The 26,255-nt window shown below is 46.3% G+C and overlaps 1 protein-coding gene across 1 annotated transcript; it reads right to left on the reverse strand.

Annotated features, from left to right (window-relative positions):
* Positions 1–717: 717 nt before the first annotated feature.
* Positions 718–23,008, reverse strand: LOC311240551 (BTB/POZ domain-containing protein 17-like; the record flags this gene model as incomplete). The annotated part of the gene is given in 5 exon segments (XM_084329129.1): positions 718–1,406; positions 1,409–1,791; positions 2,197–2,485; positions 3,068–3,092; positions 22,886–23,008. Coding segments are annotated over 5 exon segments (1,509 nt in total).
* Positions 23,009–26,255: the final 3,247 nt, after the last annotated feature.

Below are 26,255 nucleotides of genomic sequence, written 5' to 3' on the forward strand. Positions count from 1 at the left end.
GGGAACTCAGAAGTCGCCTAACATCTTGCATATAATCTACAGAATTCAAAGCAACATTGATACAGGAATTATACTTCAATTTATACATTTTGTAATGTAAAATAAACATGGTATTGTTGAAATACTATAATTATAACTATAATGCTATAAACTACAAATTTGTGGGATGCTAGAAATAGACCTACAGCATACTTTTCTCAGAGGGATTGTGGTACAGTAGCACCATAGTGAAATTCCATACAATGAAATCAGTAGCAAACACTGATTTATAAGCAAAACTTCTAAAACTATGCAGATAATATGAACAATAATGTAATACAGAATATATAATAACAAACAACCAAGGAAACAGCCGGACATTAAAGAAAGAACATTTTATACTGTTCGTAAACGTTTTTTATGAATTGATTAAATACCCACTGTAGGAAAATCAAAAAGTAATTGCTGATCAACTAACTTCAAATTGCTGTTTAGTGAGCCCATTTCTGGTACCGGACATCTCTTTACTAAATAGTTGGAAGACAAAACTGAACACTATTGCAAAAAGTTGCTAATACTAGAGATGTCAGATACCAGGCCAAGACACACAAGTTGTGATATGAGTATTGTTCTGAATGTGTTTGTATGACTGTGTCGGCTGAGGGAGGATGAGGTGTGGAGGGTGGGGAGAAGTGGGGGTTGGACAACTGAAAGTGAGGCACCACCAACCCCCTGTCCTCACTTCTTAGCAACAATGAGGGTGTGGTAGAGGGGCTTCACCACGATGTGCAGGTAGAGTGAGCTGTCAATGAGGTACTCTGACACGCGGCGCTGCAGGTCGGCCTCCGCCAGGAAGTCCCCAGCCTCTTCTGTGCTCTGGTGGAAGTTATAGACGTGGCGGACCACCACTTTCCCCTGCTGCCTTGCCATCACGATCACTGTTTTCTGGAAGCTCACGCCGGCAAAGTCTGGACTGGAGGTGGCAGGTGTGACAATGATGCGTGGGCGGCCTCCATCGGTGCGGGTGGGCTGCATGGCACCCACCTCGGTGTAGGTGGATCTGACACTGAGCGGGAGCCAGCGGGGGGAGAACAGCGCATTCCATGTCACCCTTTTGTTGGCGTCATGGCCGCTGGGCCCCAGCTGGATCTGGAAGCTGTAGCTGCGGTCGTCACGGGTGGGGTTGTTGATGATCCAAGGAGAGCCCCAGGAGGATGACAAGTAGTTACGGGGGGTGAAGATGCTGCAGTTGACATCAAAGTACTTGGCCAGCTGAATAGGGGAGGCGGAATGGAACTGGAAGGCCAAGTACATGAGGTCACGGATGGACTCGTAATACTTCAGCATGAGAGGGGACTGCTTCTGCAGACGGAAGAGGTGCTGAGGAGGGATCATGCCGTATCGGACAGACCACAGGGCGCTCTCCCAGTCAGGCCAGAAGGCTGGTTCTGGCTGATCCAGGCCTCCAGAGCCTCATACAGCTCCAGCTCGCTGTGCAGAATGAGGTCAGAACGCTGGAGCATGGACAGGAGCAGGTCATCACTGATGGAGCCCCACTCTCCACTCTGCAGCACGGAGGACAGGTTCCAGGACAGGTACTGGAGGCAGCTGTCTCGCAGAGACAAGTCCCCGATTTGCATGGCATACTGGTACCAGACCACCACGTGACCTGATGGCGACTCGCTGGACAGATGCTGGGTCATGTACTGCGTCAGGCCCTGCTGCAAACTCCAAACGCGATACTTGCTGGCCAGCTTATGTAGAGGAATGGCCTGATCCAGGCGCACAGAGATATCACCACAGTATATATATCTGCAGGGGGGAAATGAGGGCTGGATTATTCATCTAAGGTCTACAAAGCACTGCTTAGGGATAAGAATGTAACTATGAGGGTTGAGCCATTTCATTTTTATTCTGACAACATTTCTGAGTCACTCGAAGATATAAAGCCACATGCTCACTATCAGACGTACATTGTATGCGAGTCATCCACAACAAGTATAATGTTGAGATATTATTATATATTTTTAAGGGAGGATGAAAAAATCAAGATCTCAATATTTTTTTGCATCATCAAATTTGTAAAATGCTATCTAAATGAAACTACAACATTGGAACTACAATTTGGATTTCATCTAACGTTAACCCCTAAACCAGAGTTACTTATTCAAGGCATTGAGACACAACCGGGGTCTGCTCTCCCGTCACTCTTCTCACCTGACAAACTTGTCGAAGACGGCAGCACAGTCGGCGGCCTCCCTCAGGACCAGGGTGCTGCTGTTGTGGCTGAGGAGCAGCTCCTCGAACACCTCGGTCTGCAGGGTGAGCACCAGGGTGTGAGCCTGGATCACCTTCACCTCGTCCGTGGAGATGGTCTGCACCCGCAGGGTCACGTCACTGCCGTTCCCGTTGGCCAGCAGGGTATCCATGCGCTGCACCAGAGACATGGTGTGATTCAGAACTGTGGCACCATTCTCCAGTGCCACCTCCTGCTTCAGGAGGACAGCTATGGGAGAGAGCGCAAATCACAATTAGAGATGTCCGATATTATCAGCCTACTGATATTATCGGCCGATATTGGCATTAAAATGTAATATCGGAAATTATTGTTTTTATTTTATTTTTATTTAACCTCTATTAACCCAGGCAAGCTAGTAAGAACAAATTATTATATACAAAAGCAGCCTGAACAAAAAGCAAAATCCTTTTGAGGGAAGGGGGGGTGGGAGGCTACAACAAAAAAAAAAATATGCAATGTTAGTTACCTGAAATTATTTCATTTTTTTTATATCCGTAAAAAAGCCAACATCGAACATCCCTAATCACAATCATTTGTATTTTTCAATTACATGGTGAAGGGATTTGGTTTTGGATCTTTGTGTAGCAACGTCTAGATAACACTCGGGAAATTAATCTTAAGTCTGCCTGACCCACCACAACTCACTAGTATTGGTACTCTGACTTATCTTATTATTTAATCAAATCAAAAGACCCTAATAAAATCAGTTTATGCAGCTTCACAAAAGCCGAACAGGAACTGATGATAATAATGAACTTGACCTATTATCACTTATTACATGCTGTTCACCCAGGCCCTTTCTAGACTCAACACCCTGTGTAAGAGATTAACGTTAGGTTATGACTATAACCAAGTTCTGTTAACACTAGTGGACGCTCTGCGTCTCATTGCATATATCTCGCTTCAGCATATATACACTGAATAAATTTCAAAATGTACCTTTAAATGCCAGCATTCATCTGGCCACACCCCCATCCGCTTACCTATATAAGCAGGGGTGGTGCCACACACTCATCTCCTTCCCAACAAATTTCACCACAATGAAAAATCAAGGGCCGCAGCGGCGTCTAGACGCTGAGCGTCCACTAGTGTTAACAGAACTTGGTTAGGATAGGGTATGGTACTACGCAAGAGTACGGGAGGATTTATAGGCCAGGGGGATTTTTTTTTTATGGGAAGGGGGGGGGGGGGCATTAAGGGGAAAAGGGAGGGGTTCAGACAGGACTGTTTTTGTGAATTGGTTTATAATGTTTACACATCTAGGTATTGTATACCATGTTTTCAGGTATCCCAGTGTCCTACTAACCAGCTATACCAACCACATGGGTGAATGACATACTCGTTTCTGAGTTGGAATATTAATGGTCTTAACCGGCAAGTTAAACGCCGTAAAGTGCTTAGCTTCATCAGAAGACATCAAATAGACGTGGCCTTCCTGCAAGAGTCTCACTTGGATGACGCAGAGCACAGTAAACTGGGGAAACAATGGCAAGGGCAAATATTTTTCTCCTCATTCACATCGTCAGCAAGGGGGGTGGCTATTCTGGTAAGAAGAGGGATCCCCTTCCAACCGAACCTAGTTGAAAAGGATAAAGGGGGAAGATATATTTTAGTCAGGGGATATATGGGAGACCAACTGGTCACTATGCTGAATGTATATGGTCCGAACCACGATGACCCTAACTTCTATGTGAACCTTTTTCTTAAAGTGACATGCGCCCCTTCAGAACTTATAATTGGTGGTGACTTTAACCTGGTATTAGACCCTGCTATGGACAGATCCTCCCCTACCCCTAAACCTTTGACCTCAGCGGCCAAGGCTCTTAAAAAAGAACTTATGGATCTTAATTTGTTGGATACATGGCGGGAGGGGCATGCATCTCAAAGGGAATACAGCTTCTACTCACACATGCACAACAGCTACTCTAGGATTGATACGTTCTTTATACATACAGCAAAACTCCATCTTGTTTCGTCCTGCGAATACTTAGCCATGACACACTCAGACCACGCCCCCCTTTTGACTAAAATAGCCTTAAGCGACTCTCACACAAACTCCAAACGCTGGAGGTTTCCTAATTTTCTAAATAACGCTGAGGATTTTGTCAAATTAATTAACAAACAGTTGGACTGGTATTTATTGAGTAATAGGGGCTCGGCCTCACCAGCTATAGTCTGGGAGACCCTTAAAGCTTACATAAGAGGCTACATTATTAGTTATTCTTCCTGGAAAAAGAAACAATATCAAACCAAATTACGCTCACTAGAGTCTGATATAAAAGCGCTTGAAAATCAACACTCCCTATTACAATCACAGACCTTATTGGTTCAGATAACGGCAAAAAAGGCAGAATATAACACTATCACCTCGCGAGAGGTAGAAAACGCTATGTCAAGGTTGAAACATCGCTACTATGAGCAGGGTGACAAGGCAGGGAAACTACTAGCGTGGCAAATTAGAAGGGAGGATGCCGCTAGGTGTATACCGGCCATTAGGGTAAGCGACAAAGGGGAGTTGACCCGGAACCCACTGCTCATAAATCGGGCCTTCTCAGACTTCTACAAGTCTCTCTACTCCTCGCAGGGGGAGAAGAGACAGGAGATGTGTGAGTTCTTGGACAACCTAGACATACCTACGATAACAAAAGGCACAAGGGGGGTCCTTGACGAGGCGATAACTAAGCAAGAAATACTAGATGCCTTATCAAAACTGACGCCAGGGAAAGCTCCAGGGCCGGACGGCTTCTCCATAGACTTCTACAAGGCATTTATTAGCAAATTGATAGACCCTCTCCTAGAAATGTTCAACTACTCTATTGAGAATGACCAACTACCTGATACCCTTGAGCAAGCTCTTATTATAGTCCTGCCAAAACCAGGGAAGGACCCTACCTTATGCGGGTCGTACAGACCAATTTCGATCCTTTCCAACGAATATAAAATATTTACTAAAATCATAGCCACTCGACTTGAGAGAGTAACCTCCTCACTTATTAATACGGACCAGACCGGTTTCATACAAAATCGCTCATTAATAGACAACGTGAGAAGATTTCTTAACTTGACGCATTGTGCCAAATCCATAGAAGACCCAGTCATAGCGATCTCGTTGGACGCGGAGAAGGCATTTGACCGAGTAGAGTGGCACTTTCTCTTCGCTGTTCTACAAAAAATGAACTTTGGCCCAAATATGCTAAGAATGATCCATATGCTGTACCTTAACCCTACAGCCAGGATACAGACCAACTCAGAGATTTCACCTTCTTTCCCTCTAAGGCGCGGTACTAGGCAGGGTTGCCCTCTTTCCCCGACACTTTTTGCGCTGGTAATCGAACCCCTGGCTATAGCAATAAGGTCACATAAAGCTATTAGTGGGATCAAGGTGGGTCCTGAGAGCCATGTCATCTCTTTATACGCGGACGACATAGTCCTGTTTCTAACCAATCTCGACTCATCCATGCCTGCCCTTATGGAAACACTGTCAAAGTATAATGTAATCTCAGGCTACAAGATTAATGCACAAAAAAGCGTGGCCATGCCACTTAACTCACTAGCCGAAAAAATGCCAAGGTCCAATTTCCCCTTCCAGTGGAACTCACAATTTGTAACATATTTGGGTCTAAAAATCCCGAACCAAATAGATACAATTTTCTTACTAAATCATGACCCACTACTTAAAAAGGTGGAGAAGGACCTAGATAGATGGATGCAGCTGCCTCTCTCGCTAATCGGACGTGTGAACTGCATTAAGATGAACATCCTACCTAAATTTCTCTATCTTTTTCAAACCCTCCCTATATCTATACATAAGAACTTCTTCAAGAAATTACAAAGGATAATATCTGCATTCATATGGAGAAGGAAGGTCCCTAGAATTAAAATTAAAACCCTATATAATTCCCCCCAGTGTGGTGGACTGAAACTCCCGGACTTCCAACGCTATTACTGGGCTGCACAGACAAGGGCTCTGTGGATTTGGCAGAATGAGTCGACTAATTCCCCTGCCTGGAGACAAATAGAACAATGCCATACGATGGACGTACCGCTGGCCGGAATTCCTTTTATCAGGAAGTACCACACCCTGAAGAATTGTTCAGATAACCCATTTATTAAACACACAGCAAGAACATGGTTTGAGATTCAGACACATCTTGGTAGCTTTATTGCATTTCACAGGAAGACTCCCTTCCACAACAATCCAGCTTTGCCAGAATCACTTAGAGATGGCATCACCAAGAAGTGGTACACTCAGGGAATTAAAACTTTTGGGGACCTATTTGATAATAACATACTTATGTCCTTTGAACAGTTACGTGCCGCCTTCCACCTTCCAACTACTAATTTCTTTAAATACCTACAGGTCAGACACTTCATAGGTACAGGTCAGGGAGGAAACTCCACTCTTCCAAAACCCCTCCTCATAGATGATATTCTAAAAGGAGTTATTCACACTAGAGGCATCCTATCATTAACATATGATAGAATCCTGACCAGTACAGAAATTATACCCCTAAATGCCAAGAACAAATGGGAGTGGGACCTGGACTGTACCTTTGATGAAGATGAATGGGAATCACTATGTGAGTCTGCACTATCTTTTTCATATAACACTCGACATAAACTTATGCAATTTAACATTCTCCATAGAACCTATTTTACGCCGGAAAGACTTCACAGGATGAATGAGGCTATCTCTGACCTTTGCCCTAGGTGCTCAACGGAAACAGGTAGCCTGCTCCACATGTTCTGGGAATGTAACAAACTGAGACCTTACTGGGGCTCAATTTGGGAGACTCTCGAAGAGGTCACAGGTCTTGAGATCCCATGTACACCTAAATTAGCATTATTAGGAGACATGTCTGACATTTCTCCAGATAAGAGAGGCAAGGTGCGGATCATTAAATTGGCCATGATTGCAGGGAACAAGTGTATTGCCATGCTGTGGAAAAGTGCTGAATCCCCCCCCCATGTCTATGTGGCTTAGTGAAATCTCTTCGTACATGGCATCAGAGAAAATAATGTTCAATCTTAAGAAAAAACCACGTCTCTTTGATAAATGCTGGGCTGGGTTTAGGCAATACTTAGAACAGATTACATAGTAGGTTGATGATATAGGCTATTATTGAAGCTCCCTTTTGTCTTTCTGAAGGGTATATATTGCAATGAATGATACTGTAAATGTTATTAGTTGCTCTTTGAAGAGAAAAGATGTAATGGTAGACATTTATTTGTTTGGTGTAGAAGTATGGGCACCTGTTAGACGGGTGTAACTGGGTTTACAAAACTCTCAAAATGTGTAAAAAAAAAGAAAAAACTGAATTTGTCGAGGTCCTAGTCTGGGGGAAGGGAGGGGGGGTCTGGCCGTTTTTTTTTTTTTTTTTTATATATTTTTCAGGGGGGGGGGGGGGTTAATATGCATCTATTTTTCTGTAACTCGGGGAGGGGGGGGGCAGTTGGCAGCATTTCCTTTTGTATGGTTGTTGAACTGTTGAACTGATGCTGTTAAACTGAAAAAAAAAAAAGAAAATACCTATAAACATATTGTTTAAAAAAAAGAATGAAAAGGGAACAAGGGAACTATAAAATAAATTGAAATGTAAATAAACAAGGTAAAGATAGAATTGACCGTTGAACCCATGTCACCCCCTTTCTTTTATTTTTGTTTTCTTTTTTAGTGATGCACGATATATTGGCCGCTGACATAATATCGGCCGATATGGCCGTTTTTTTTACACATCGGTATCGGCCCGATATCAAGATAGGGCCGATATAATTTTTTCTTTTTTTTTTATTAAAATTTAATATTATTTTTTCTTTTTACATGTTTTGGCCTTAAATTGTTTCAAAATATCAGTAATTTCTGAAAATAAGTTACAAAAGTAAAAAAAAGTATGCGTTTTGGAAAGTAGCTCTTTGTTTGATTATCATAAAAAAGTGTTTTCTGTGCAGAGATGTCGACATCGGTGGATGTCGGTGCCGGCCAGAACAGCAATATTAATGTCGGTTATCGGTATCGGCCACCATTTTCACATCGGTGCATCACTATTCTTTTTGATGTAATAATTTTTTCTTTATTGTTTCTGTCTGTTTAATTGTATTGTCTGAGATGTTTGTAAATCAAAAATGCAAATAAAAATGTAAGTTAAAAAAAAAGAACTTGGTTATAGTCATAACCTAACGTTCTGTATCACACTAGCTCCCGCTCTGCGTCTCATTGCATAATAGGAGCTGAGCGGGAGCTAGAAGCTCGACAAATACACCCCGCTGAGGCCCCCCACAGCCATCAGATCAGGGAGGACCGAGCCCCCCCGACCCCCCCTAATGGAGGGCACCTCCCCTATTAGAGGTTTCCCGGGAGGGCGACGGACCCGACCGTGCGAAGAGGCACTCAAGCAACTCAACGCACAGGGTGAGCAGACCGTGGCTTGACCCCACGACTACACACACGCACAACCCGCATGCCACCCGGGAACGAACGGAGGAAACAACCTCGTTACTGCCCCCAGAATCACGGGGTCAAGGGCAAACCCAACCCTGTGGCAAGGCCGTAGCAGCGGAGCGCGAAGGAAGACCCAAACCCACCAAAGGGACTGGACCCCCTGGAACGGGGGCCCGGAGAAGTCCATGATGCCAGCATCAAGACCCCACCAGGTGGGCACTTAGTGACCCCGCCCCCCACATCGCCAGCGTATTCGGACAAAGGCCCCTCAGCCGAGCAGGCCCTGTCCCCCCAATAGTACACCGCCTGGCACACTGACCCTGCAGAACAGGCAGTCAGCATGGCCGTAAGCACACAAAAAAGGTTAACCAACGGAAGCAGGCAGCGCACCGGGGAAAAAACCAGGCAACAGGCTGTTAACCCTAGCCTGGAGACTGCGGACGAGACAGGCGCCAGAGGAGACAGCTGAACACAGCCGCCCCGGCGGAAGGGGCGTAAGCTGGCGGTGTTGCATGACCAAGCCTCCATTAAAAAAAACCCACCCAGAGGGGTTGAGGCAGAGAAGGCTGACACGATTGGCAGACGTCATGAACGTGCAGGGGCACCCTCAAACGGTGAACCCGGGAGTTGACACTGCTCCAACACACCAGGGAATCAACCACCTTGGTGTTACTCAATGCGGTGGTTGTTCCTATAACCCCTCAAGAAAAAACTCCAAAACACACCTGCGGGTATACACCGGCTATACCGCAGTACAAGTGTTTTAGTTTTCCAAAAAAGGTTAACCCAGGCCTACGGGTCGACGAAACATTACTTCGGACCGGGCCCGGCGACACGGGAAGCACAGGGTCACCAGAGGAGGTCAAAGACCACCCCAACAGGCCCCTCTTCGCCATGCGTGAGAGAGGAGCGAAAAAGAATGGAGAACCAGCCCCAAGCACACCGTACTTGGTATTCCCAGGCGGTCTCCCAACCAAGTACTAACCAGGACCAACCTGTGTAGCGGCCGAGATCTGACGAGATCGAGCGTGTACAGGTTGGCATGGCCGTAAGCCATTACAACAGTGCTGAGTAAAAAACGTACCCAACCAGGGTCTCCATAGTGCTTAACCCTGTGACACCCGGACCAACCTGGCATTTTTCCCCCTGAAAAAAGCCCAAGTCCCTCAGGGTACCAGAACAGCAGATCTGCATCCCCGGCGGACAACGGGTTCAACTGATCCGGACCAGCGTGACCAGAACCAGTCCCGTGCCCTAACCACGCCGACATGCCTACTCCAGGAGAAGGGGCAGATATGCGTGTTGATCTTAAACATGAAAAGAAGGCGCCACCCAGACGTTCGGGCGAACCGCGCCCGGTGGCCCACCCCCAGGGCGTGAGACCCCTCTACATATGTTCAGATCCATTCCGTCATCATCCCCCAGACATGAACGAGAATCCGTCTATGACAAAAACCAGGTCGTTGGATTTTGTCGTCGGAAGAGGAAAAACCTCCATCCCAGTTGCTTTATAAAAACGCCGTTTTAACCTCAAGCAACCAAGGCGTGCCAGTCAGTCGCCTGTTTACAGAACACCCCGAGCTAGCACTATACGTGCGTCGGGACACACCCACATCAATGAACAGGCTATTTAGACCTGTCATTGAATCCCCAAGGCGCCATGGGGAATGACAAGAGGGGTGTGACACTTCCTAACTCCAACTCTTTTTAGTAGAAAAGAAGGAAGCACCAACAGTATGTATCCCAGTCTACACAGCCGGGGGTAAAAATTTCACATTTTTACATCCCACCACCCTCCCATAGGAAGGAGACGGGAATCCCCAGAGAGACTTCCCACGCGAGCTGTACAGATTGAAAAGAATATATTGCACCTTGAGCCATGTAAAAAATTGGATTTAGGGCTCTCCGGGGAGGAGGCACTGAACCCATACACACTCAATAATCTAATTGAATCGAATACATACACAATAGAGTAGGACTCCTTCTAGAGGGTCCACTCACCTTGACAATCTGAGGAGGAGGCTCTGTACTCTGAAGGAGGCTCCCTCACATGGAAGGAGGAGTCCCAACTCACAGAAGGCCCGAATAGGAGCTTGGTGAGGAGGAGCCCTGACCACCCCCCGAAACAGATCCATCACATGGACCTGAACAGCACACGGAACTCCTACCAACAGAGACGCGCACGGTGACGTACTCTATGGCGGGGGAATTTCTGCGGTGCACACGCCCAATATTCCAGGCCGTGGGACCATGAAACTACCCCCCCCCCCCCCCCCCCCTCACCCCGTAACGTGCGAGACCGCAACGTGACAGGAACCTTGAAGGACAGGGGGTGTACCCCTGACCAACAGAAAAAAGGGGAAGAGGAAAGGTTACCAGGTCACCCCTTTACGACCCCACACCCATGATACGATGTAATGACAAAAAAAGAGTATGACACAGTCATAGTCAGCTCTATGAAGCGTCTGACAGCTTCACACAGCGCATGAGCTAACCTGCTATCTGATTTTTACTAAGGAAAAAAAACACAGAATAGAGAGGGCTCTTCAAGAGCCCCGGTACCAAACTTACACATGTGCTTCTGTGGCCAGTCCAACCCAGTTGTAGGTCACATGACACACACAACCCATCATCACCTACAAAAAATGGCAAAAACACTCTACAGAGGAACGCCGTTTTTCATAATGAGAGAATACATAATTCTCGATTAGTATCGGCCACAGGCCTTGCTAAGCACACACGAAAGCGACCAAACAATCTTTTCTTTTAGGAAAATAAAGTTTCTCCAGCAGTCTTAGCACAACCTCAGCAATCAAGCTAAGGGTTACATCGCATCCCTACCACACAAAGACACAATGTAGTGCAACAACATGTCTGATAGGAGGATGAAGAAGTCCCCAGGGAACCGGGGGGAAACACAATCCTCCTACTTTACCCTTAATACGGCCAGTTAAAACAGGAAAACCTGTTAATATGTGAACACATTGTTCATTGTCATTACAGGCTGAGAAAAGAATATTCTTTACTCATTTGTCACTAAGCATAGCTTTATAGGTTAGTTAACCCCCTTAGTTGTGAGTACACGGTACATATAAACACACATGATGTTTCTCAACACAACAAACCAGATCATTTTCACATCTGAAACAACAACCCGATTTGCACGGAGAAGCTAAATACCTAGTGACAAGACAATTCACACACAACTCGCGTCGTATCCTAAATGTAGTGCAGTAACACTCGTTTTGGAAAACATCGTTATTTACAAAACATTTAGAAGGGAAAGCCAGAAGAAGTGTACAAGGTCTGGTCAGACCGGGCCTACCCGGAGCGTAGATCAACGAAGTGCAGTCTCAAGACACCGTAGAAAACACAGCCGTCCTGTGTTGTTCGATCTGGGCAGCGTCGCCGCTCCAACCCGTCGCTACGGTCCCCTTTGTTGACGCAGGCTTTGCCGTCCTGGCCCAGGACAGGTTCGACGAACATCCTCTGTCAAAGATGACGTCGTAGTCAAGAGTGTTTAAAACATGTTATAATCAAAGCACATTCAACAAAGTAGCATTAAGCTAACGGCCGCTCCAACCGTCGGTCGCTACTGCCCCTGCCCGCGAGACGCCGAGCGAACGGCGCACGCGACCAGAGGGGAGCTCGCGGCGGCGCGCGAGGAGCCGGAGCTACCCCGCGCTGGGCCTTGGCCGATAGCAGCAAGCTAACGTTTCCTAGTGATGACAGCAGGCTAGCGCCGCAGCTAACAGCTGACTGGCTAACAGTAGGCCCAACCTATGTAGGCTACGCAGTGATCACAGCAGGCTAACGCCGCAGCTAACAGCTGACTGGCTAACCGTAAGCTAAGCAGCTATCACCTGAACTTGTACACAATGATATAACACTCACCCAGACAGGCCGCCGTTCTGAAACCCTCCTCACTTTTTAAGAGAAAAGAGAAACAAGATGTTAACACAGTTTTACAACGGTGATTTTACCAACACCCGACGGAGCCAGCACAATACCCAACTGGCCTGTGTAGCTGACTTTGAACACAGATCTTCCGCTAAAGAACATCTATGCCCATATCTCCTCGTGAGGGAATAATCTCATTTGGTTATGAAAGATGGGGCCTTAACACGGTGACAGAGAGATATCCACTCGTCCAGAAAACACAGGGATCACCAGTGTTAATGGTCGTGGCCCACTAGTCAAACTATAATGGGCTTCAGATCAAGGTCTTCCGCTGCTGCCCAAGAGGCTGAACCAAAAGACCTTAAACTGGGGCCGGTGTTCGTAAACATTGTCAGTTAGCCCCCATAGCACTAACAGACAAGTGGAGCCGCAAGCAAACAGTACTCACCCAACCTAAAACCCACCGCTTCTCACAACAGCGGCGCGTCCTACAGTTCAGCTGTGCCCTGAAAGGTTTCACCCCAACCAACACAGCAAGGAACTGCAGTTGAGAGGCATGCAGCGGCGTGCTCCCAATACGAAAACCGGTGGAGGATTTTAGAATGATCATCATCTTCCAGACACTCCAGTACGAAGACAATATCGCCGTATTTTCTCGAAAATAGTGAGAGAGAAAATAAAGATATGATGTCAACGTATCTCCTTGTTCTTCCTTTCCTCAGAGTAAATATTTTTCTCCACGTCAAGTGGGCATATAGCAACACGTTGCTTGTGATGAAATTTGAGAAGGAGATGAGTGTGTGGCACCACCCCTGCTTATATAGGTAAGCGGATGGGGGTGTGGAATGCTGGCATTTAAAGGTACATTTTGAAATTTATTCAGTGTATATATGCTGAAGCGAGATATATGCAATGAGACGCAGAGCGGGAGCTAGTGTGATACAGAACTGCAGCACAGACCGACCCAGAAGCACAGTAAGAAACCATGTGCCCCTTTTCTACAATGATGGTCAGATGCAGAACAAGTAGTGCAGAATAATAGACGCATAATAAATGTTCAGGACTCTAATCTATTGCTAAACTCACATCACAAGAACTGGAGAATCACTGTTTATCCACATGGTACAGTCCCGAGACCACAGGACCCAAATGAAAGAAGAATAAATGGCCCTTCTCAGTGCATCATGGTAATCACTTCATTACACCTTGAATCAGCATTGTTATACGCATGGACAGCGCATGAGACTCAAAAGTGTGAAGTGTTTCTAATGTATGCCTTTGTCAAAGTAATACATAGTCTTTGCATGCAGCAAACCAACACTGACTGCCATGACATTGTAAATCATTCTATGGCAGGCATTTTAAGGATGTACAAGCAAAAACGACCATTGAGGAATGAATCGAAATGGTTTTGGAATTATTATCAAATGAAGTTCTACGCCCATGACCAAACCACAGCTGACAGTGTACAGTCTCTAGAGTGAAGCAGGTCTGTGTGACTTCCCATTCTTGTGCTCTCGATGCATCGCTAAGGACGACAGCATGCCAGATGGCTGACTCAGAAAACCTCAGGTGCCAGGTGTTCAGAAATGATCCCCCGGAGTTGTTGGCGGTGGTACAGATGGCTGCTGCTATGAGCCTTCTGGAGGTTGAGCACAAGTGGCAATGTACTGGTGAATCACACATGAAAGGCTCGGCACGACGTGCTGCTGTTCCCACCCTGCTTCAGGACAACCATCAGCAGCCTTATTGGCCGCAATGAGACACAGGGGAAGCAGACTCCCTGGCCCGCCTCACAGTCTTCATATCTCCATCACAATCAAGCGCCCCCCCCCCCCCCCCCCCCCTATTAAAGTGCTAAATGTTAGATACACTAATATAGAGGTTTCGAACGTGACTGCTCTCAGTGCTCTGTTAATAAAATGTTCAATCAATCAATCCCGCGAGGGGAGAAACAGCCGTGTAGCTACAGAGCTGCAGTCGTAGGAGCCATACTCTGATTGTATTTGCAAGGCTGCCAATCATTCAACCTCTGTGTATTGGATGTCAAGGGCTGTCAATCATTAAATCCTCCATTCAATGGCAAGAGTTTAAATGCACAGACCGTGCTTAGATGACATTAATAGCCTATTTTGATTGGCTATTATTTATTATTTATTTAACCCTGGGTCAACCTGTGCAGTTATTCTGCACGAATAATTACTGCATGCATTACTGCAGTGCAAGCCTGCTCAGAGCTGGCAATTTTGGCAATTTTTGAAGAAAAAAATAATATATATATATATATATATATATATATATAGGTATATGTAAATTAATAATAATTATGAATTATGAGTGAATTTGTGTTTCACGTGTTGTCATAGAGAAACCTCCACTGGTCGCACCAGCTCCCCCTGGTGGCAGTCCAGTGCCATGTCCCACTACTAAATGTCAATATTAGGAGATGGAGAATCAAGACGGGTCAACAAGTTACACAACGTTATCATGAACACAGTAGAGTACAAGGAATTAGAGTTAGACACATTGAATTATTGTTAGACATATTCAGGTGTCTACAATAACATTTATGACATACAGATAAACAGTACTGTTACATCCAGATATTTATGACATACAAGATATAAAAATGTACAGTACTGTTTAACTCATACTGCGTCATCGCTTAATGGGGCCAGAGGGCGCTAGTACGCCACCGCTTTAATCAATGGGGGGACTGCAAGATTTGCGAGTGCTTAAAATATATCTTATATTATAGCTATGGTTCTAATACACCCCGTCGATTGTCAGTGAGTTGCTTCCAGTCAACATGTACAAAACGGATTATCCAATTATCTGATCGCCATTCCAAATACTGCTTGTGGAGGTCCATCCCACATTACCAAGCGTTACACATGAACGGGCGGGCGGGGTTACTGTTCCATGCCATAGTTGTAAATTCGAGTCCTGCCGGAGTATTTAAACCCCGCCCGCACGGCTCAGATCGGCCCTGAAAAGAAACTACACCATTTCTAATAGAGTGCAATACCTGCTGGAAGGCGTAGGCGGCGGTATTTGCCCTTTTGCGAGCTCAGACCCATTCCCAATGATAACATCAGGCTGGATGGATAAAAATGAATGGATATAGCTAATAAAAGAAATAACGATTAAAACTCGACTTTTCTCGTGATTGGCACTGAACGGTTGGCGAGTTAACCCGACTTTTTCCGTGATTGGCGTTGAATGAGTTAAGAGACAGAGTTTCTAAAAGAGAGTATATACATTTGAGGGGGAGGAAAACAGATCGCTTCTTGGCCCTGTTTCAACGCATGGTTGACAAAATGCCAGAACAATAGTGTGGGTGTATTGGGGGGGGGGGGGGGGGGGGATTTATTTATTAATATGTATTTACTACAATTGTTAATTGTAACAAGGCTTTTGCCTGAATTTTTCTTTTACTTTTCTTTTTACTTCTATTCATTTTTTTTTTTTTATTATTTTAATCTATTTTATTTTTATGTTCTTCCATTTCATTGGTTGTTTTATTAATTTTAATTGTTTTATTCATTTAACTTTTTGTCTTTATCTCCTGTAGCACTTTGAGATTTTTACAAATATAAAGTGCGGTACAAATTGAATTTATTATTATTATTATTATTATTATTATTATTATTATTATTATTATTATTATTATTATTATTAATATTTGCAGTGGATTTGTATTCTCTTTACATATACATGCAAATTACTAGAATTTATATCAAGAGAACCTAGAACAGTTAATATGTACTACCACTACCAGTACCATGTAATACACTGCAGTACTCTGTATTAACCTACAATACCATGTTGTACCCTGCACTACCATGGTCATATTCTGTTGTATCATGTAGTACGCTATACTGCCATGTAGTACCATGCAATACCATGTAGTACTACTGTATATGCTTTATTATAGTCTCACCCATTCATTTTCTATTTGACTGACATACTGTATGAATATAAAGAACATTTGACTAAACTTGTGCTACAAGTTTGGTTTATTAAGTGGCTATGATTCAAGCGGTTTGTAAAAAAAAAACATCTTTAAAAGATTTTTTTTTTATAAGTATGCAGTATCATAACTACATCTTTGATGTTTATAGCAAACCAAACCGTTTGTAAATCCGTCAATATTTCAGCGAGTTATGAGTATTTTTGTCTGTGCAGCTCACTCACTCTCACTCAAGGCTGACTGCCCCAAGATGGCGGCGGTTCAGTGACGCTGGTGACTCCGCCTTAAGCTATCTAGTGTTCTATAGATATCTATGGTAACAACTGTCAACAGTGTCAGTGTTGTGATTGTCAATATGAACTGGCAATGGTGAATCCTGAGATCATTTGATGGTAGAATGAGCTCCATGAGTATTATTGACAGTGACACATTGTATGATGTTTTGCATCAGTGTGTCCAAAATACTACTATGAAGTATAATTATTATATAATTATTTATTTACTGTTGTTCTTAATTGTGACAAAATAAGCATGCACTGTAAATGTCGAATCACGTTCCATTTGTACAAACAATATGGTGAATAAAGTCATCTGAATCTGAATTAGTATCCTGGCTAATCTTGCCAATATCCGACTGTTCTCTCATCTGTATTCTGTAGCTTGAGGATATCATATAAAGAGGAAGATAGCTGGCAGGCGATAGGCTTAAGTGTGACATGGGTTAAGTCCATGTATTGTGATCAACATTTCGATCAAAGGATCTTCATCAGGATCCTCAATTCAAATTCAATTCTGAATTTAATTGAATCAGGGTCGTAATGCTGGAGCATGTTTTAACAGTGTGTGGATTTTATAATTCTTGATACTGATGTTTTCCTACACCTGATCACCTGTGCATGCTCTGTGTTCTCCCACTCACCACCTTACAGTAATACAGTATGTCCTGAGATGCGGAAACATCAACACCTCAGAAAGACAGTAGGGTGTCTGGGTGAAGACATCAAATTAAAACAACGAAGAAACCTGGTGCAACATTCAGATGTATGCATCTTAAAAGGTCTTGTAGTATAACCTAAAGAAAATCTCACAAACATACCTAATTCAAGATTGAAGCAAGCTATTTTCTTAAAACAAGTAAAACATTAAAAAAAAAATTAAATAAAGAAAATGCCAACTTATTCCAATAATGAGGTATTTCAGGCATTTCCTCAAGTATCTTGGTAGAGTGATCAAACAAGTTACAATAATTTGACCCTATATACACTTAAAATACTGTTACTTGTAAGTTACATTTTTGTGTGCGACATACCATTATCAAGCACTGATGCACACTGCTGTTCCAGTGGGACCCTCTCTGCCCTCTTCTGCCTCTTAGTCCCTCTCCATTGGGACGGGACAGTGATTCAAATAGACATCGGGCCACTTTCCTCATGAAACTATCTTATTCAGAGGCATTATGCAAGTTATCATTTCCTAAAAAAAAAAAAGACCGTCTGTGGTTTGGCTGTCAGTCCGCTCAACTCTGGATCACTGCCTACAGTCTCCTGGCATTGAGTTTCCTCGTCCTGGCGTGAGGACATTGGTCTTTGACGAGACGGACTGGAGAGCGGAGTGGTTTGGATCCTACTTGCTCAAGTGAGCTTTTGTTAACCTCCACGGTCACCATTCTCAGCAGAAAAAAAGGAGCACTCAGTAAAAACCATGTGAATGAACTAACATTTCTTTTCACCACAATTCCTTTGAAATCAGGGGTTTGCTTGTCTGTTTTTCTGCTTATATAAAATGTGTTAACACACACATCACTGATAATAAATATTGCCTGCAACAGGCTCAGAGGATATCAAACAACAAATACAGTAACTAATTATAGCATTGATTTTGGAGAGAATGGAATCTGCAATCAGGACCTTTTCCCCCTGTGGATCAAGACCGTGCTTTTTTTAATGTGAAACTGGAGGAGCCAGTTTAATGGATATTAAACCATTTATCTTTTATTTTATTTATAGGACTGTTGTCTAATACATGTGGTGGGGTCAGGTGTAACAATCTCTCGTTTAAATTCGACTTTCATTAAAGGGGGCACTTTATTTTGCACATAATCTCACACATACAAAAAACCTAAACAGCCTTGCACACCTTCATTTAGTTATCGAGAGTAAACTCGTTTGGATATGGCCACCAGTGAAGTCATCAGGAATAGTGAATCCTTGTGAGGTGTTAATTACAGTTCAATGAAATTATAAGGTAGCGCAGTCCCTATAAGACAAGGTATTGCTATTTTTTCCCATCCACATCATTTCATGGTGCTGTAATTAAAAGCCAATGTCCGTGACATCCCTGGTGGCCATATTAAAACAAATTTACTCTCAATAACTGTCAAACTAAATGAATGTGTGAAAAACTATGTGTAGCAGGGTGGATTATCCCTGCTTCGTGGGAACGGTTGCTGGTAGTCACGAGGTAGCTGGACACAGTAGAGCTCAGTCTGACTGCACCCTCGTCTTTGGGCCTGGGGCGTAGACTGGAGTGTGAGTGGATGGGGCCCGGGATTTACCAACCTGGTCTGGTACTCTGGTCTTCCTCCCCTGCAGCAGGGCGGTCAGCAGTACTCCCCAACACGTTCCCACTTCCCCCAGTTGCTCCTTAAACCCTCCCACACCTAGTGACTGAATTGTAAATAAATACCCTGAGTTCCCCCCGCAAGCAGTACCCTCCCTCAATGACCCTAGATACCTTACAATGAAAAGGGAAAGGTGGAATAGGAAGGGGTTAATTAGGTTAACGTTACCCACACCAAAAGGATTGTCAAACGGCTCATGGATAGACACACACACCAATCTCCCATCTACTTCTTTAATGTTACTTATTCTGGTTCGCTACAATGATTTAATATAAGTGACCAATTGGACTGAAGTCCCACTATAGTGCTGCTTGTAACTCCATACCTCATGAACACGTATATTATACACCCACCCCTGGGTTACTGTCAGGGATAATATACTTCAACGTGTTTGACTCATCGCCCACGTCTGGGTCTTCACTCTGTATAATACCTCAAAAGGCTTTATTATTATACGGCAAGAGTAATACCTCTCTAGGCTTTATTTATAATACACCAGGGCCCTCATTTATCAATTTTTCTCAGAAAGTATTCTATTTTCATACGTAAGCACAGAATTTAGAATGTGTGCACGCACAAAGAAAACGGGACTTATCACACGTGCGTACACAGGTCCTACGCACACCTGTCTTGATAAATATGACTTTGATCCTAAGTTTGAGCTTGTGCACTGTTTTAAGTATTTGCATACCAGAACCGCCCCGATTAACCATATACGGTAATGGAACACCCCCATGAAATGTAGAAAAGTGGACTAACCCGAGCAAACTCTGAGAGACTTCACTGAGAGCGAGATTGATCACCGAGGTCCAACCAACAAATTGAACGTATACAGCATTTCCCGTTGTGAACAATCTTATTTGGAAACATGACACACAGAATAATAGTATTTAGCGTTTTATTTTAAACAATATTTAATCGTATGATTATAGATATTTTTAGAGAATAAATAAATCCAATGAAGTTGCCAAGTTCACAGACAACTCTGCGCTCTAATGCCTATTATGTGCGCTCGTCATGAGCCCGTTCTGGTCAGAGTCATATGGCTTCAGTGGATAACTATGATCTGCATTTAAGTGAATATGAATGAGACTCCGGCCACCGGCACATTATCAGCCAAAATGCGCATCGCAGATTATCTGTACATTGACCAAGTGGAATCCCGTTCACATTACTGATTACTGATGGAGCAAACTCTGAGAGATTGTTCACAGAGGCGCTGCCGAACCAAGATATAATATGATGTGTATAATATAATGTGTGTAGAGGCATATGATACAATCTATTTTGTTGTTGGTATTAGGCAGCCTATATGAAGTACATATAATAGCAGCCAGCCCATAGCCTACATTATGCAACAGTAACTTGCGCATATAATAACACACAGCCCTGCGAAGCCTGCATACAGTAAACTAACTTGATCATTAATCTAGCTGTTGTATCTTTACGCTTATGAAAACATTAAATAATATGTATAGGCTATAGTATAGGCCGTCGCTTTAGCCTATATTCTCAAATTGCATTTAATGGCTGAATGAATGAAAACTTTATTTAACAGATTGCAGAATGGGTACAATACAGTACGGCTCAATACACACAATTGTTAAGGGGATGCAGACCAGAGAAAGACTTTTGTCTTGTTTACATCAGGGTCCCCCAACTCGAGTCCTCGATATCCTCGCGGACGGACCAGTATACCTTTATATCATATCATATTCATATTCATATCATAGTTTACTCTATCAGCCTACCAGCATGTAATACGTTCTTTGTTAGAACTCAAATCGTTATTATTTTGCGCATAGATTGCAGAAATACGGGGACGTTTTGATTTAGGCTTTGACACAGAATACAAGTCATGATATCACCCACACGATATATGCTCTGTGTCCAGAGCATGTATGCTTTTCATTCATTTAAGACACATTTATTGCAAGGGTTTTGTATACACATACACTCAACAAATAACCTCTGTCTGTTCTCATTGCAATGCGTTTATATCGTGGGTGTTCATATGACTTGTATTCTGCTTACAGCTTCGGGGTTCCACTTATTACGTTTAACAATGGCAAAGCCTTTTAAATATAATCAAAACGTTCCCGTATTTCTGCAATATATGCGCAAAATAATAACGAGTTGAGTTACGCGGAGCGCAGTCAGTGCTTATTTCCGCGTTGTAAAAATATTCTACCACCGGGCGCCAACTACGCATGGTCCGACCTGTGCTTAAATATACGAACAAAGTCAAGCACAAGTTCAAATTGATAAATCCCACACTTTGCTTAGAAATGATCGTACGCACGGGTTACGCACATATCTGTGCGTACGTCAGGTTGATAAATGAGGGCCCAGGTCTGTAACTTCACCACAGTGAAAGGGTTAACTAGATGGGAAAATATTATTAAACATCAACACGGTATCACACTCAAAGGAAATAAAAAGAAAGCAAAAGGGTGGGCCCACAAAATACCAACAAAAGTCCTATCTTAATGCCGGCATATATTGTTTGGGGTTCCCCTATTGAACGGTAGTAGCAACGTTAACTTCGCCCGCAGGCTGCACCACACTGTATACTGTATAATAGCTCGGGAGCATCAATGCCCATTTGTACTCATCCGAAATGGCCGCCTTGCCACGCCACTGTCGTCCGGAAGGCAAGATGGCGTCGAACGCTCTCGGTGAGGATACTAGCAGGCGGAGCTGGAGCAGAGAGGCAGCGCCGGCTGAGAGCGTGTGCTGGGCGATGACGACCTCTGCTGGACGGGGCGAACTCCCGTAGGCTGCAGGCAGCCAGGTGCAGATCTGGTCGCAGGTAGCCGGGGCAGACTGATTGCAGGCAGCCGGAGCAGACTGGTTGTAGGTCCACGCGCGTATCTGGGCTCGCACTCTATACCGTCACACTGTAACTACTATAACCCGACTACTAAGGACTCAGATATGCCGTTAGCCGCACGCTACTTATACCGCACACAGTAACTACTATAACCCGATAACGTTTGTGCTTTGTTCTGTACCGTTTGCTCACACACCATCGCTGGTACTTCGAGGATATCACGTCAACTAGCAAGTACTTCCTATCACCCGTCGCTATCCCACGGGGCCCTCCAACATAACTTCTGCAACAGGGCTCTCCCAGAGCACACCCGTTGCGACTGTTCGTGGTCAAGTTCACTGCCGAAGAGGATCTCCTTCCGCCTTCCGCCTCCATATATCTCGTCCCATCTCTCTCCGACACTCTCTGCCTGACACCGCCCCCTGCTGGTCCCGCCTACTAGTCACACAGGGGAGGATGTTGAATATGGTCCAGCGATACTGTGTATGGTCCATACGCCAGCCGATAGAAGGAAGAGAAACTCACATCATTGCTCGTGGGAATATCAATGATGTCTTTGTGTACAAAGGGGATATAAAACACAAGTCAGCAGTTCTGAATAATAGACAATATTTTCAGGCTGCTACATTTCCCCCCACTTTGAACTTGCTAAGTCCTCTGCAAGTTAACAACAACACCAACCAACGCATGCATGACAACGGTCCTGAGACCAACAGTTTCACACATCGATCGACACTCACATTATGCTAACAGTTTCACACACTCCTTCATGAGTTGGACACACTGTTCAACAAACACACTCTTGAGCACGTAGTCCTGGCGATACCGAACGGGTAGCCGACCTCTGGTGCTCCTGTGGGGCCGGGCTGGTTCCACTCTGGGGGGTTCCACTCCCCCCATCTCCGATCGGATTCTTCTGTGTCCGTGGGCGGGTCATGGACCACGGCCTCGCCCTCCGGGGCCATCGGTGGACCGCCAGCGGCCTCTTCTTCGACTCCGTCTCCGCCTTCCTCCCCATCCTCTCCTGAGGGGGTCGACTCCGCGTCTGACCCGGCGTTCGCTGCCTCTTCAGGGGCGTCCCGCACGGGCCTGGGGTGGTTACACGCCCTAGGATGCGGTTCTCGACGGCACTCGAAAGCATCTCCACTGTCTGATTCGGACGAGCTCCGCAGCGCCACAGGGGTCTGTCGAGGGGCCCTCACCCTTGCTTCCGGGTCGGAGGCCGGAAACGGACAGGTCTTGAGCTGGTCTCGATGCACGGTCCTCTCGGGACCCCCTGTTTCAGGCCTGACTGTGAACACGGGTGTCCCTTCGTGGCTCTGCTTCACTACCACGTACGACGTAGGCTCCCACTTGTCCTGTATCTTGTTACGGCCCCGGGTTCGGTGGTCGCGTATCAGGACCCGGTCCCCGGCCCGCAGGAGTGCACCTCTGCTCTTCCCGTCATAAATCCTCTTGCGTCGATGAGACGCCTGCTTCGCCGTGGCCTCGGCGGCCTCGGCAGCGGCCTTTAGTCGCTCGTGGTGACTCTGTACCCACTCGTCTAGGTCCCCCGCTCCCTCCTGGATGACGTCTCGGCCCCCCAGGACATCTCGGGGCTTTCTGGCGTCCCTTCCGAAGAGCAGGTAGAAGGGGGAGTACCCCGTGGAGGAGTGCACGTGGCAGTTGTACGTGAGTACCAACTCGGGTAGGTGCTACTTCCAGTCTCGCTTCTTCTCCGCGGGCAGACTCCGCAGCATGTCGTGCATCGTCCGGTTGAACCTCTCACATTGCCCATTCCCCTGGGGGTGGTAGGGCGTGGTGCGGCTCTTGGAGATTCCGTACAGTCGGCAGAGTTCCTTGATGACGCTCGACTCGAAATTACGCCCTTGGTCGGCATGGAGTCGGGCAGGGCAACCGTAATACACGAACCAATGCTTGATGATGGCGGCGGCGGTGGTCTTCGCCGTCTGATCTTTGGTCGGTATGGCAATAGTGAATCTGGTGAACATGTCAGTCAGTACCAGTACGTTCTCATAGCCACCCACCGACCACCCTCCGTCATCCCGATCCAGTAATAACTTCGCCTCATCAGGTCCACCGTCCCTCGCCCTCCGTAGTGTCCTCCATCCTCATGTTGGGTCTCGTAGATCCTCCGTCGCAGGGCCGTGGGCACCACCAGCTGCAGAACCTCCTCCCCGTCACGGGGGTCACTGACGCGTCGAAACAGTACTTGTTGGTGCAGACGAAACCGCTCCCACTGCCCGTATAACTTGCGGAGTTTCGAGTCTCCCTCCTTCAACTGTACTTTGGTGGGAGGGACTCCCCGGGTTACTGCCCGCCACACCGGACCCAACTCGGGATCGTCCGCCTGTAGCTGCCGCATTTCCGCCCAGTCATACCCGCTGTTCCCCTTCTGTGTCGCTATCCGACATGCACTGGCGCTCGGGACCTCCCACGTCTCGGTCGGTCTCTCGGGGCCTAGCAGGGCCCGTACTTCTTCCGCTGGGACCAGGACGTAGCCATCGCGGGCGACTGAGGCGGGGGCGCACAAGGAGGCGGTCCGTTCCGGTAGACCCTGACGGGTGTGAGTGCCGGTCGCAGGTATTGTTAGGAAGTCTTTTTCGGTGTCTTCTACTTCAGGCTCGGTCCGCATCGGCATGCGAGACAGGGCGTCGGCGTTCTGGTTGAGTCGGCCAGGCTTGTACTGGACCACGAAGTCGTACTCTGCGAGCCGAGCGTTCCAGCGCTGCTCCACTGCTCCCAGGTTGGCCGTACCTAGGTGTTTCAACGGGTTGTGGTCGGTGATCACGGTGAACTGGGCGTACATCAAGAGGTCTCGGAACTTCTCAGTGACTGCCCACTTCAGGGCGAGGAGTTCCAGCTTGAATGCACTGTAGTTTTGGTCATTCCTTTCGGACCCACGCAGACCTCGGCTCGCAAAGGCGATGACTCGCTCCACGCCCTCTTGCTTCTGGCTTAGTACCGCTCCCAGTCCCAAGTAGCTCCCGTCTGTAGTCACTATGAAGGGGAGTTGGAGGTCGGGGTAGGCCAGCACCGGAGGCGTCAAGAGGCACTCCCGCAGATGATCGAAGGCCGTCTGACACTGCGGAGTCCACTTGAAGGCCTCAGGCCGGCCTTTAGCGAACCCCTTCTTTTCTTTTCCCATCAGGGCATGCAGGGGCTGGGCCACTTGGGCGAAGCGGGGCACGAACCGCAGATAATAGGACAGGAACCCGATAACCTGTCTCACCTCCTTCGCTGAGCGTGGCGCCGGCCAGTCCTCCAACGCCTTCACCTTGTCGACCTGTATGCCGGCTGCGGAGACGACGTGTCCCAGGAATTTGACCTCGGTCTTCAGAAGGAAGCACTTTCGGGGCTTGAGTTTGAGCCCATGTTCCCGCAGCCGTCCAAACACCAGGTCCAACTTCTGGCAATGGCTCTCGAAGTCACGGGCGAACACTAAGACGTCGTCTAAATAGACAAGCAGGACGTCGAAGGCCAGGTCTCCCAGCACGGCGGTCATCAACCGCTGAAAGGTTGCGGGTGCGTTACACAAGCCGAAGGGCATACGGGTCCACTGGTATAGGCCGAAGGGCGTCGTGACGGCTGTCTTCTCTTGATCCTCTTCTTTCACCGCCACTTGGAAGTAGCCGGCGGTGAGGTCGAGTGAGGAGAAGATCTTGGCCTGCCCCAAGGCGTCTAGGGACTCTTCAATACGAGGTAGGGGGTACGCATCTCGGTGCGTCACGTTATTGAGGCGGCGGTAGTCACAGCAGAACCGCACGGAGCCGTCCTTCTTTATGACGATCACGGCTGGAGACGCCCACGGACTGCAGCTCTCTACTATCACCCCCTGGTCCACCAGGTCTTGTACGTGCCGCTTTACCTCCTGGAACACGTGAGGCGGTATTCGGCGGTGCCGTTGCTTGACCGGGGGTGCGTTACCGGTGGGGACGTAGTTAGTGACCGTGGTTGTGTAACCGTAGTCTCCGTCGTCCATGGAGAACACCGCCTTGTGTTTCTCCAGCACTTGATTTAGTCGGCTCACTTGGGCCGGCGTGAGATCTTGCAGATTCGCCTGCACGGGCAAGGCCAGTCCTCGGACCCTCTCGTACAGCTCTACCTCTGGCGGGCTGTCTCGAGCCTCAATCGCCGTCACTCGGACGCCTCCGTCTACTTCCTCCACGGTCAACCTCTCCTTAGGCCGCACTTTACGGGGACAGTGGAGCT

Source organism: Notolepis coatsorum, assembly GCF_963971535.1.
Source record: "Notolepis coatsorum genome assembly, chromosome: 14".
Classification (NCBI taxonomy): Eukaryota; Metazoa; Chordata; class Actinopteri; order Aulopiformes; family Paralepididae; genus Notolepis; species Notolepis coatsorum.